This window comes from Populus trichocarpa, chromosome 5 (assembly GCF_000002775.5).
Source record: "Populus trichocarpa isolate Nisqually-1 chromosome 5, P.trichocarpa_v4.1, whole genome shotgun sequence".
NCBI lineage: Eukaryota > Viridiplantae > Streptophyta > Magnoliopsida > Malpighiales > Salicaceae > Populus > Populus trichocarpa.
In genome coordinates this window covers 24037128-24052209 of record NC_037289.2, presented here as the reverse complement: position 1 = coordinate 24052209, position 15082 = coordinate 24037128, and the positions used below count along the sequence as shown (strand labels likewise).

The 15082-nt window shown below is 34.7% G+C and overlaps 1 protein-coding gene and 1 pseudogene across 1 annotated transcript; both read left to right on the top strand.

Moving 5' to 3' along the window:
• Positions 1 to 2501: 2501 nt before the first annotated feature.
• On the top strand, positions 2502 to 3980 carry LOC18099693 (pentatricopeptide repeat-containing protein At1g20300, mitochondrial-like; annotated as a pseudogene).
• Positions 3981 to 5238: 1258 nt separating this feature from the next.
• Positions 5239 to 7077, top strand: LOC7493998 (pentatricopeptide repeat-containing protein At1g20300, mitochondrial). The gene has a single exon (XM_002307715.4). The coding sequence runs from the start codon at positions 5320 to 5322 to the stop codon at positions 6919 to 6921; it is 1602 nt and encodes a 533-aa protein (XP_002307751.3). The 5' UTR covers positions 5239 to 5319; the 3' UTR covers positions 6922 to 7077.
• The last annotated feature ends 8005 nt before the right edge of the window (positions 7078 to 15082 follow it).

The window sequence follows — 15082 nt, the reverse complement described above, 5'->3', positions numbered from 1 at the left end:
GCATTACAAGTATACTTAATTCTATATGATAAGTTCCAAAATTCAAAATATTTAAAAATAAAGCTGGCATGTTAGATAATCAGTTAATCTTTTAATTCAAGTAACCTAATTCATTTTTTTTAGCCAATGTGTTTGGTCACTTGATATGGAAAATCTAAGTGGTTGGTAATAGATAATGTCCAGTAAATTAAGATGGTGCTGAGGTGCATGCCCAACACCAACCTAAACGTGCCACACCCTGCATGAGAAGCTAGGCATATGTCCATGATAGTTGCATGGGCTCAGGATTCTTGCATGAGCTCATGCTTTTTAGAAGTTGTGCTCGGGCTACTATACCCGATTTCATGCTCTTTTGATGTTTTTAATTTTTTTTTTTTTAGGGTTTTAAGTCTATATATTTTTTGGAGTTGAGCTAGACTACCAAGCGTAAACTCATATCCCTTGAATATTTTTTAAGCTTCTGACCTATTTAAAAGATATTTTTGAATCTATTTTATCTGAATAAATTAGTATCCATCTTAATGCACGGCCAAGAGAGTTGGTAGAGTAAAATACAAGAACTTGCCACGAGTTCACAATTATTTTTAAAACCAATCTTTTTACTCAAGGAAAAAGGTGATTGTCCATAAACTCGACTTTTTTTTAAAAAAAAAACAAATGATGGAAAATCACGCCCCTCTTGTAGTAGTGGAATTGGTAATACGATCCCCTTCAATGAAATGGTCCATAGCAATTGTTCATTGGTAGATACGGTTGTTCCTCCGCCTTGGAAGCTTTAAATTATTGCCAAATCAAGGTTTGATTTTCATTTATCAGTGAAGTCAAACACTCACAGAGGGTCCTTCGGGTCTTTGGCATTTAAATATTATACCATTGAATTTCCTATGGGCACAAAAAACTTGACTTAGTAGATGAGAAAAATTATCAAAAGTATTTAGAAACTGTTTTTAGTTGTGGTTGAGAAATATTTTTGTAAAAAAAAATATATTTTTTATTTTTAAATTATTTTCATATGCTAATATAAAAAATAAATTTTAAAAAATTATTCATGTGGGGATATTTGCCCACCTACCCAAGCAGCCTCAAAGATTATAAAATCCATGGAATAAGAGACAGATATAAGCTGCTTGAGTGAGAATTATATTAACTGCATATTGCATGTCAATACATCTCATGGTGGAGAGGTCTTGGTGCGTTGATTTTGAGAGTTTGAGGGTGCAAGTCTTGAACCCTATGTTAGATGAAAGTATTTGTACCATTTCTCAAAAATATATTTTTAGCAGGAATGAGCAAATCAACTAGATTATCCAAAGTATTTGTTAAATTTAATCCTAAATTAATTGAATAGTTTTTTAAATTTATTGGATAATTTGGATAATTTTTTTTAAAAATTATCAAGTGAGCCACCGGTTCAAGTACAAGATACTATCATTACCGCTTAGACAATTAGACATCCAACCCGTAATTGTAACTACCCAATTGCAAGAGCGGAGCTCTTTCAACTGAGGTATATCCCCCGAGCTGGAGTTAAGTGGAGCATTTTTGGTTTTATATTTTAAAAACAAAATAAAAAACAATATAATCCTAATCAATCTAAACTAACCAGTTTATTGAGTCTATCACGAAGCGCATCCATTGAATTTTATAATAAGTGAGTGTTATAATTCTTATGTTGTTTCTTGTTCATACTAGTCTTGTACATGTTTAGCTTAAAAAACATAAATATATATAAAGCTTTTAATATATTGTAATGGATATTATAAGAAATAAAATTGTTTCTTGAATCATTGTTATAAGATTCTACCGGTTAGTGGAAAACCCGATTATCATTTATGATTATCGACTTTAAATCTAATTGAAGTTAAGTAAAAAATCTTTTTGTTTTCAAATCAGAACTGTTAATTCGGATTAATTCATATAACTTGTAACTCGTACCCTCGAGATTAGATGAAGTCTTATACATATTTCGTGTTGGTGTAGTTTGTAAATGAAGAAAGAAAAGATGTTTATCCCAATTGGAAAGAAACACTCCCTCCTAATGTTTCTAAGTGTGGGTTTCTATTGTGTAGTAAATTAAGCCATGATGGACAAACTCTCCTATTTGGCTTTTTAATGTTATTATATGGATATTTATAATATCATTTGGAACTTGGAACTTAATATGAATAGTCATACTATTTGATGAACAATCATATTATTTCATCAACAATCATATTATTTGATGAACAGTCATATTGTTTCATCGTTATGTTTCAAGTCTATAAAAGCATGTTACTATACAGAAAAGAGATAACAACAAACAAAAAGATATTTTTTTTTGGTCTTATCTTCTCATTCTTTTAGAGGTTTAGAGGGCTTAGTTGTATCCTGAAGGTGTTGTCTTTGTGTGGGATAAATAAACATCTTAAAGATAGTGTTTTCACGCCTCTAAACCAACTCTATATTTGCTTCCATCCTAAATTTTTCTAACATTTCGAGTCTGAATAAATTTAAGATTAAATCGAGATTTTAGACGAATGATTTGGAAACTCATTCGATCTACATGCAAAGCAGGAGGGCAGGTCGTCCTCGTCACAAGCTCCCAGCACGAAATCGGCCTGGTCATATGCTTTCAAACATCCACAAGAGATGGCTGCTTTGACAAACTGGTCAGAGAGAGGAAGCTGACACTGAAGGCTTGAAGCATGGAGAAAGGTAACGAAGGAGAGAATGCTACCTTTTCCTCCCTCACCTTCTCCTCGCCTCTTCAAACACTTATCTTCCTCTTCCTCTCCAACCTCACAGGACGAAGAAGAACACGCAATAAAGACCCTGAAAACCGCATTGTCACCTGAAGATACCTTAATAGCCGAGAAATTCCACTCTCTGATGAAAGAGCATTACCTCAGCAACCCCAGAAAAACACCACCACCCGACCCCACCTACACCATCTCATCTCTGTCCCTTGATTTCTCTCAGATCATTTCGACCGTCCGTTCCATCTCCCCATCCATCGTTCGTCACGTCATTGCACAGTCCAGTGCGGTTCGTCACGGTATCCCAGTGCCTCAAGTCCTTGCTTTCTTCAACTGGGCTAGCAATCAAGACGGTTTTCGTAAATCCCCTGAGGCTTACAATGAAATGGTTGATTTTTCTGGTCAGGTAATGATGTTTGATGTAGCTTGGTATGTTATTGATTTAATGAAAGCTAGAAATGTTGATGTTACCGTAGAGACGTTCTTGATTCTTATGAGAAGGTATGTTAGAGCTGGATTGGCAGCCGAGGCGATCCATGCTTTCAATCGTATGGAGGATTATAATTGTAAGCCTGATAAGATTGCATTTTCGATTTTGATTAGTATTTTGTGTAGGGAACGAAGAGCTAGCCAAGCTCAGGAATTTTTTGATAGTTTAAAAGATAAGTTTGAGCTTGATGTTTTTGTGTACACGAATTTGATCTTGCATGGTGTTGTGCTGTGAATATATCGGAGGCGGAGAGGGTGTTTGGAGACATGAAAATGTCTGGGATTAAGCCTAATGTTGATACGTACAGTATTGTTATCGATTCTTTGTGTAGGTGCGGGCAAACTAAACGTGCTCATGATGTTTTCGCGGAGATGCTTGATGCAGGATGTCATCCAAATTCGATAATTTTTAACAGTTTGATGAGGATACATGCTGAAGCTGGGAGGACGGAAAAGGTTCTGCAATTGTATAATCAAATGAAGAGGTTTGGATGTGAGCCTGATATGGTCACTTATAATTTTCTCCTAGAGACTCATTGCAAGGACGAGAATCGTGAGGATGTGAAAAGGATGCTTATACTGATGATTGAGAAAGGTTGTGCTCCGAATGCGTCTACCTTCAATACGTTAATTGTGTGTGTCGCAAAGTTTGGTAATGTAAATGCTGTTCACAGGATTTATGACATAATGAAGGAGTTCAAGTATGAGCCTAATGCGGTGACTTACAACACCCTGATGAAAATGTTAGAATTATGAGATTATGCCTTGAGTAAGATAGAGTGAAGTGCAGTTATGTTATTTGAATTTTATAAAGAATAAATTCAATCCAAAAACTTAAACTGTTAGGTGAGGTTCCAAGATATAATTTATATTATTTTCTAACAGAAAATGCATGTTGCCTTGAAATCAACTGATATGGTTTTGAAGTTGAAGAAGAAGATGGATGAGAATAAGATTGAACCTAATGTGAATACGTACAAGGTTTTGATCACAATGTATTGTGACATGGAGAATTGGAAGGATGCTTATGAGTTGTGTAGAGAGATGATCGAAGAGAAGCGCTTGAAACCTAGCCTGCAGGTTTATGAAATGGTTCTTCAGCAGCTGAAGAAAGCAGGACAGTTAAAGAAGCACAAAGAATTGGTAAAAATGATGGTAGATAGAGGATTTGTTTCTCGCCCCCCTTGAAGCCGTGCCTTCTGTTCTCGTTAGTGAATTTAGGTGACCCTTGATCTCTTTTCGTGGCCTAATCTCTTCATATTAAGATCTGCAGATGCTTAAGGTCACAGTCTTGTTATTTTTAACAGAATCATTTTAATCAGTAAAATTAACACGATTTTAGTACAAGTCCTTAGGCTTTGAGTCACATTACATGAGGAGTAGTTTCTCTATGCGTTGCAAGTTTATAACCTATGTTTTTCATGGTCTGCTTGCAGCATTTTGCAGCTTCAGTTTTTTGCTTACATCGTCTCTATGTTCTCAATTTTCTTACTAAATGAATGGTTTAAGAGGTAAAATATTGCCGACCTTCTTCAACCCGATCAAATGATCCGAGTTCCAGATCTTTTAGACGTTGAAATCACCCGAACATCTTTTTTAACATCAAGAAAAATTTAGCCTCACTTGTGATATAACAAAGCTTGGTTATATATATTGTTTGCAATATTATTAAACTTTGCTTAGCAAAACATCTCGGCGTAATCATAATTCAATCCAACTAAAAATTTGACTTGATGAATCTAGTTAATTCATAACTCCACTAATCTAATTAAGATTTGATTTGATTTGATTTTTAATATTATAATTTTAATTTTCTTAAAAAGAAATTGATATATGTTATTTTGATTGGTTTGGATTAATATAGATTAATTTATTTAATTCGTGACTCGAGATTTGGACTGGATGATGGTCTGGTTCAATTAGCAACCATAGATGGAAAGCAGAAAGACCCATGGGCTTGTGGGTTTATTGATTTCTGGACTAATTTCTGAGTATGTCGATAAAAACAGTTGGACTAAATCTGTTGTATAAACCTAATTTCTTTCGTCTCTGCTTCTTCAAAACTCTCTGCTTCTCAAAGCAGCCATAGTCGCCAATGGCTTTACTCAAAACAAAGCTCCGTTTTCCTCACTCGCTCTCTCCTCACCTCCTCAAACCCTTCTCTTCCTCTCCTCTTACAACCTCGGACTCTAACCTCCTCGAAGACGACTCGAATGACGATGAAGAACATACCATAAAAACCCCCAAAACCCCACTGTCTCCCGAAGAAACCTTCGTAGCTGAGAAACTCCACTCCCTTATCAAAGACCACTACCGCAACAACCCTAACAAAACCCTGCCACCTGACCCCACCTACACAATCCCATCTCTCTCCCTTGATTTCTCACAAACCATCTCCACCGTCCATTCTATCTCTCCCTCTATCATTCGCCACGTCATTGAACAATCCGGCGGGGTCCGTCATGGTATCCCCGTTCCACAAGTCCTTGCTTTCTTCAACTGGGCTAGCTATCAAGACGGGTTTGATAAATCCCCCGAGGCTTTCAACGAAATGGTGGATTTTGCTGGGAAGGTAAGGATGTTTGATTTAGCTTGGCATGTTATTGATTTAATGAAAGCTAGAGATGTGGAAATTACTGTAGAGACGTTCTCGATTCTTATGAGAAGGTATGTTAGGGCGGGTTTGGCTGCGGAGGCGATACATGCTTTTAATCGTATGGAGGATTATAATTGTAAGCCTGACAAGATTGCGTTTTCGATTTTGATTAGTATTTTGTGTAGGAAACGAAGAGCTAGTGAAGCTCAGGAATTTTTTGATAGTTTAAAAGATAAGTTTGAGCCTGATGTTATTGTGTACACGAATTTGGTTCGAGGATGGTGTCGTGCTGGCAATATATCGGAGGCAGAGAGGGTGTTTGGGGAGATGAAAGTGGCTGGGATTAAACCTAATGTGTATACGTATAGTATTGTTATTGATTCGTTGTGCAGGTGCGGGCAAATCACGCGTGCTCATGATGTTTTTGCAGAGATGCTTGATGCCGGGTGTCAGCCAAATTCGATAACTTACAATAGTTTGATGAGGATACATGTGAAAGCAGGAAGGACGGAGAAGGTCTTGCAAGTTTATAATCAAATGAAGAGGCTTGGATGTGAGCCTGATACGGTTACTTATAATTTTCTTATAGAAACTCATTGCAAGGATGAGAATCTTGAGGATGCAATTAAGGTTATTGGTTTGATGGCTAAGAAAGGTTGTGCTCCGAATGCGTCTACTTTTAATACTTTATTTGGGTGTATTGCGAAGTTAGGGGATGTGAATGCAGCTCACAGGATGTATAAAAAGATGAAAGAGTTGAATTGCGAGGCTAATACGGTGACTTATAACACCTTGATGAAAATGTTTGTTGCATCGAAATCGACTGATATGGTTCTCAAGTTGAAGACAGAAATGGATGAGAATAAAATTGAGCCTAATGTGAATACCTACAAGGTTTTGATCACAATGTATTGTGGAATGGGGCACTGGAATAATGCTTACAAATTCTTTAGAGAGATGATTGATGAGAAATGCTTGAGACCTAGTCTGCCGGTCTATGACATGGTTCTGCAGCAGCTTAGGAAAGCAGGACAGTTAAAGAAGCATGAAGAATTGGTAGAAAAGATGGTAGATAGAGGATTTGTTACTCGCCCACTGTAGAAGAAGCTGTGCATTCTGCTCCGATGAGTTAGTCTCCCCATTTGTGGCTTAACCTTTCTTATTAAGATACATGCTTGTTCGTATGATGATTAAGGTCAGTTTCTTGATGTTGTAAACTGACATTTTTAGAGCAAAATTTTGAGAATTTTCCTGGCATGCTTCAAAACTGCTAATTTCTACCTCTCTGATATATCTGACTTTTTTCTACTGTGCTGTCTGCATTTGTAACTGGTAATTAGTTTGAACTTCCCAGCTCTCCCAATGAAAAATGTACTGGGATGAATCAAATATTCATTCCAATTTTCTGGGAAGGCACTGATCACAAAATGACCACGAAGAGAAGCTTACTAAGCTGGACGAGCTCCTTGCATCCATGACTGCCATTTATAGCTCTCTGCATCCTTGCTTAACTGGAAACTAAGAACCTCACGCCATTCCATTTAGGGAAATACAATAGATCACTGCCATCATTTCCAGATAATTTCTACAAGGCCTGTGGTTTTAAATTTTTTCTACTAAATGAAGATGCAAAACTAGTGGCCAAAGATAGAAGCATAGGTTATAATGCATTATTCTTGGGTTACAATGCTGCTACTCTTCTGTCTGCACGGGATTACCCTGCTTGCAAACCAAGCTTTATCTATTTCACCGACAACTATAATAATATTAATGAATATTCCATATAGCCAATTCACGTGCCGTTGAGTTGATTTTATTCATGTAAATTATATTTATTATTAATAAATTTTTTTTTTTTTAATATTTAATTATATTTGATTAATGAATTTAATATTTAGTTAATAAATTTAAAATAAAGATAAAGTCCATGGAACAAAAAAAAATTATAAAGTTATTATAATTATGAAATTTTTATTGCATTAAGATATTGTTTTTAAATATTCTTAGTTAATATTCTATTAAGATTGGATATTAATTAGAATTGTTGAGACCAATGCATATTATGTTCTTTTCTTTAAGGAAGAAAGCAATTGCTCTTATAAATTGAGATATGAAGCATATGAAGCATAATTGGAACTAATATGCAGGTGCTTGTCAAATAATATATATACTGAATTGACTCACAAGAGAATTTCATATGGAGAAATCATCTATGTTTATAGAAAGACTCACGTGATAGCTGTATAAATGATTCTTAGACTTGAGTTCACCAAGTGATTTTATATAGAGAGTGTTATACTTTGATCTTATTCACACGTTATCCTAATTAAGTGTAACACAAGCAAATATTGGGTATAACATAAATTATATGAAGATATTTAAATAATTAAAAGAGTATTCATCACCCTAGATGAATTAAGAAAAATACTTAATTTGTTCTCAAATAGTATTTATTATGAAATTCTTGGTCAAAGTGGAACGGGGTTTGAAAAGAGATTCAAATTTTATTTCAAGAATCAATGACTATAGTGTTGAGAACTAAAATGATTTAACAAGGCAAATATACTTCTTGTTATAATGTCTAAATTGAAACATTCTTGATGTAGGGATAATAATTATACTGAAAAATTGGTCATTGAAAGGTTAAGTCAAGCCTGTTTGGGCTTGGTTTGTAGGTATTTGCCTTGAATTTCTTGGTAAGTAGACCTCGTCCCATTAGGGATCGGTTCGGTAGGTAATTGTCTTCAATTTTTGGACTAGTAGGTCCTGACCTATCAACGATTGGTTTGGTGGGTATTTGCTTTAGATTTATAGATCGGGTGTTCCTAGCCCATTGGGGCTTGATTATATAGGTATTTCTCGTATATTTCTAGGCCAGTAGGTCTTGTCTCATCCTATTAGGGCTTTGTTTGGTAGGTATTTTCCTTAAATTTTTTAGACACAAAGGTCCCGACTTGTGAGGGATCAGGTCAGTAAAAACACCTTTGATTTTTAGGGGTGGTAGATCTCAACCTATTAAGGTGCAATTCAGTAGCTATTTGCATTAGATTTCTTGAGTAGTAGGTCTCGATCATTTGAGGCTCGATTTGCTAGGTATTTGCCTTGAATTTCTAGGTTTGACATTCATGACCCATCTTGGTTCGGTTCGACAAGTATTTGGCTTGGATTTGTAAGCTAGTAGGTCATCTTCCATTGGAGATTAGTTTATTAGGTATCTGTTTTTCTTTTTTGTACTAGTAGGTCCTGGCCTGTTAAGGATTGATTCGTTAGCTATTTCCCTATTATTTATAGGTTAGACTTTTTTAGCTCATCGAAGCTTGGTTTAGTAGGTATTTGCTTTGGATTTCTAAGTCAAGCGTTATTGGCTTGTCAAGGCTTGATTCAGTAAGTATTTTCCTTGGATTTATTGGCTAGTAGATCCCATCCATCAGAGATCGATTTAATAGGTATTTGCTTCCATTTTTAATATGGTAGGTCTTGACCTATCAGGGCTTGGTTTAGTGGTATTTGCCTGAGATTTATAGGTTGGGTGTTCTTAACCCACACGGCTTGATTTTATTGGTATTTGCCTTAGATTTTTGGGTTGATAAAACTTGTCTTGTCAAGGATAAGTTTGGTAGGTATTTGCCTTTAATTTCTAGACTTGTTGGTCTTGGCCCGTCGAGGCTTGTTTCGGTAAGTATTTGCCTTGGGTTTCTGGGCAAGTAAGTTTTTTTTTCCTGGTGGAGACCAGTTAGGTAGGTATTTTCTTTCAATTTCTAGACTGGTTGGCAATTTCAATTGTCAGTAAACTATACAGAGTTGAAGGGTTCCATCCTTATTCTTTGCAAACAAAACAGGGGCTCCCCAGGGTGAATTATTTGGTTGGATGAACCCTTTTTCCGAGCAACTTCTATAATTAAAATTTTAACTCAACTAATTCAATAAGGGCCACCCTATACAAAGCCTGAGAAATAGGTGTCGTGCCCAGCAAAACCTCTATAAAAACTTCAATTTCCCATCTAGGAGGTAATCCTAACAATTCATCCTAGAACTTATCTGAAAATCCTCTTACTACAAAGATATCTGATAACTTTTTACTTTTTTTTTTTGTATTCTCAATATAAGCTAGATAAGCCTCACACCTTTTTTCTCATCAATTTCCTATATGATATGTGTTTAACCAATTCATTCATAGAATTATATCAAAATCATGTATTTCTAATGGGACTAAATCTACCCTTAAATCATAACCTCTCATTTGTATAATACACCCCTTATACACATCGTCTACACCTACTTCTTCCCCTAAAGTTGTATTAATAACTAACATTTTTTTGCAATTTACTTATAGACACATTCAATTTAGATCATTTACTCCAAAGTAATTTTATATATCTATTTATATCCTAACAACGATAACATTCATATAACACTTGTACTAACCCTTTAAATGCTATGTTGACAATGTCTAATGTAGGTTTTCCAACTTAATAAAGGGCAACAATATAATATCTAGACAATGTATAATATAATGCTTTAAATTTTTAATGTAAGAGCAACAAATTATTTTTATTTTTGACATGAAATTCCAATAGAGGGGAAAATAAAAAGTTAAAAAAACATATTAGAAAAGATAAAAACTATAATCAATGGCACAATTTGAAAATGAAGCATGGCGGTTTCATATCAGGCATTGATAGTTTCTCTCTCCCTCAAAGCTAAACTGAGTCTTTTCCTTTAACCCATACTGCATTTAAAGCAAAATACAATGAGTAATCTTCCATTTCAATTTTCATCATTACATACAAAGATTTTATCCCCTATACGCCATTTTATCTTTATCTATCTACTCTAGTCTAAACTAGAGCCATCAACAAAATTAATGCTCCATTTAATGTAAAGAATAACGAGTAAAAACTTCAAAAAGGTTGAAAAGGTCACCGTCAAGGGAGGGAATAACATACAAACTTGGCTAAATTAAACATTAATCAAGGGTGATTAAAATTTGGTCTTTCTCTCTCTATCTTATTGTCAATGTCATTATTTTTGTCTCTACATGTATCAGTCAACTCTTTGCCTTCTCCTCGTACTCCCTACTTTCCTAAAATACTTATCTCTAATGGTTGTGATCGATTGAAGCAATGGTTGTTAGGGATACCATTTATGTTATATCTCTTTTTCCATATTTTTAACATAAGCTAGATAAGCCTGACATCATTTTCTCATCAATTTCCTAGTTGTCATCATCAATATTAATCCACTGGACACAACATTCCTCTCGCCCCTGAATTCCCCTTATCTCCATTTGTCACCCTAAGGGTTACTATCTTAGTATAGCAATCCATCCTAACATGATTCATGCTCAACCAATTCATTAACAAAATTACATCAAAATAATATATTTCTAATGGTATTAAATCTACCCTTAAATCATAACCTCCGATTGTATAATGCACCCCTTACACCCCATCATCTACACCTACTTTTTTCCCTAAAGGTGTACTAATAACCAACTCCTTTCACAGTTTACTTATAGACACATTTAATTTATTTACAAATTTACTAGATATTAATGAATGTATAGCCCCAAAATATAACAAAGCGTAACTCTTTTCAACATTAACTATAATCATACATGCCACTATATTTGGTGAAGTCCTGACAGCCTTCTAATCTGAGTGATACATTCTACCCTGAGTCCTACCATCTCCGCCTCAAACCCGCCCTCTACTAGCATTGGCTCCTAACTAAATAGGCTTTAATTACTCTATATCTAGTATGTCCACTGTAATTGGTTGTTTCTGGCTCTGTGTTTGAGTCTTGTTTGGGAAATTTATCCTAAAATACCCAAACTCTCCACATAGGCAACACCTATCATCTAGATATTATCAATCCTTCATCTATGTCCCTTATGCATGTAGTTAAAACATCTCCCGACAGTCACTCTGCAATCCTCTGGATAAGGTCGATTGCATATATTGTAATGCGGACCTCGTCATCATGTGGTTATGCAACCTAAAACAAAATTAAAAACCAACCCAAAAAAGTCAAATATCATGTTTGAAACCTCGACCCAAAGAGAACCCTGCACCTAAGAACTAGGGGTGTTCAAAAAAACCGACCAACTGATTAAACCAAAAAAACCGAAAAAATAACCGAAAAAACCGAACTGATAGAAAAAACCGAATAAACCGATTAAAAAACAAAAAAAATCACCCGGTCCCGTTCGGTTCCGGTTAAAAAAGCTTAAACCGATTGAACCGGACCAAACCGAACCGGTTTAATTAAATCTAAAAAGGAGGTATAAAAAGAAACATTCTAAACTTAAATACCCTAACCCTACGTTTCCAGCCCCCCCTTCCTTTACCCTTTTCTCCTTTTCCAGCCGCCCCTCTTCCATTTCCCTCCGCTTCATGTACTCTCACATCTTGTTAAAGTTTCTTTCTTGTCTTTCACAGCTCTAGATCCCACTCTTTCACCTCTTCAATTCTCATACTTTATTCAAACAGCTCTCAATTAGCTTTCCCTCTTCCCCTGCCCTTCCCCTTTCCCCCATTTCAAGCCATCCCACCCGTCCCTCCCTCCCTCCCTCTTCTCTCTCATATGTTAACATTAAATCTTACTTTATTTCATCACTTTGGTTTATTTTATGGTCACTTCTCCTATAAATGAGTCGAGCCTTATACCATATCGCTCATCTCTTGAAAAAAGATCACTAGCCTGACGTGACGGGCTTTAGCGAACAAGCAGGTCAAACTGGTTCTTATTAGAATCTTGTTGATTGAGACGCTTATCGTGAGTGGCAAATCAGCCTCATGTTCTCTGGTTTATTTCATGGTCGCCTTGCAAGAATGGTAGCAGCAAAAACATTTCGGTTTTTTTTTTATTTTTAATGTTAGAAAACTGATCCGAACCGAACAAAACCGGTTCGGTTTGAACCGGTTCTCGGTTCGGTCCGAGTTATATTAATCAGGAATGCTATTTTCCGGTTCGGTTGAATTTTTTGGTTAAAACCGGACCGTGAACACCCCTACTAAGGACTAAAGGTACTAAAAAAAACTTGGATCCAGAGATAACCTTGTACCTAAGAACTCGAAGTATACGAATGACATGATGAAGCCATTTAATCTTTGATAAATCAGTGTGCGATATTTGTCGCTGCAAAAAAAGGTTGTTTATAACACGTAAAACAAAAGAAAAATCCTATTTATTCAAATCATCATGATTACCGAATCTTGCAGCCATAAAAGCAATATATAGTTCCCTCTAAATAACCTTAATGGATTCATTTTAGGGTTATAAGCTAATGATCCCTATCTAGTAATCAACTAACACAAGTCTAATATTGAAACATACCTTAAAAAAATATCTAATAGGCCAAAACAAACCTAATTTAGAATAAAGTCAAAAGCTAATAATATTAAACCCTAAAATAAGTATAAAAAAAAACATTTTAAAACAAAGCCTTTTGCTTGAAATCCCCTTGTATGGCCGAAACTCTCCTTTCGTTTTTCTTGAAGGCTTTTCTAAAATTTCATGCTCTAAATTAGCTAGGAAACTTTGTTTTTATTTCCTGAAATTTTCTTCCTTAAATTGCCTCCCTTTATTTTCTCTGATGTGCTAGGAAATCCTATAAAATAAGGAAAAAAACAACAAAAAAATCCTAAGCCTCTTACCACCACATACATTCCATAATAAATATGGAATCCTTACAGACTATGGATAATAGTTGCCGTCATAAATGTATCTTTATTTGACATGGAATCCTTATATAATAGATAAAGCAACAACTATCACACATGTTTTCAAGAGCATTGAGAAATCCTTGTACTGACTGGATTTATGATTTTTGGGTAATCAATACAAAGATGAAATATTTTATATAGAGGGCTTGTCATGATAGTATCCTTATAAAGGTGAGACTTTCCCAGAGAGAAATTTCAGATGGATGGCTTATGCTTGTTTTACGAGCATGAAGGAGAATCTATGGAGCACGTGTGAGTCCATTGCTAATTTACAATCCAATGATGGCAAGAGTTAGGCTTGTACGTGTCTATTTCTCACTTGGATAATCTGCGAGATTGGTTTTTCAATTTGGTGTAGGCTTGTTATGGACTTTTGATGGCTAGAGTGGTGACGGTAGTATGGGCCGTGTGGAATAAGCAGAATAACATTATTTGGAGGGGCAGACGATGTACTAGTAATGTAGTGGTGAATTATGGATTAGATAATTTGAATAAATAGAGAGATGCCTTGGAGAAACCTCAAGAGCACATAACCACTCATAATAAACATAACTTGACTAGGTGCTGGAAACAAAAAGGAGTCTTCTTGACAAAAGTGGCATAACTACTAGCTTTAAAAGGGGTTCTTCAACAACTCTTATCTTTTAATATGAGATCAGTAATAATTGAGATGGATGTCAAGATTGTTGTTAGCGATTTAGCTTGTAGGCATAAGGACGACACGAAGTTTGGAATTATTTTACAGGATTACATAAACATTATCAATGAAGCTAATAATTTTAGTTTTTGCTATGTTCATATAATGATAAATGAAGTAGCTCATCAATTAGCTAGAAACTCATGAAATTTTGAGAGCTTTGCACTTTGGTAACAAGCCCTAGAGGCCCCGTTTGTTTGCTGGAAAGTAGTTTCCTTTAAAAAAGTGAATTCCGGAAAAGTGAATTATTTTCCGATGTTTGGTAGTGTAATGAAAAATAAGTTGGAAAACACTTTTTAGTGTTTGGTTATGTCATGGAAAATGAGCTGGAAAATAACTTATTAATATTTTATTTTTTTCAAGTTTATTAAAATAATAAGGAACAAATCTTACAAATTAAAAAGTTGAATGAGAATGGAATTGAAAAAAAATATAATCTCATAAATTATCTCAAATAAAATAAATAATAATCAAAATAATAGAGATCAAATATAAAAAATAAAAAAAATTGAAAGATGAAGAAATTAAAATAATAATAATAATTAATATTTCATAAATTATTTCAAAAAAAATAAGTGACAATCAAAAGAATGAGGACCAAATTTAATAGATAAAAAATTTTAATTAAAAAATGATAAGGGAAAAACAAATAACAATTATAAAAATAAGGATCAAAATTAATCTAAAAATAAAATTCTAAGGGATGAAATTGAAAAACAAATATTCAAAACAATATATATATATAGCAATCAAAAGTTTGAGGATCAAATTTGATATAATCAGCAAATAATATGATATTTCTAAATTTTTCAAAACTTCCGGAAAGTGTTTTCCGCCC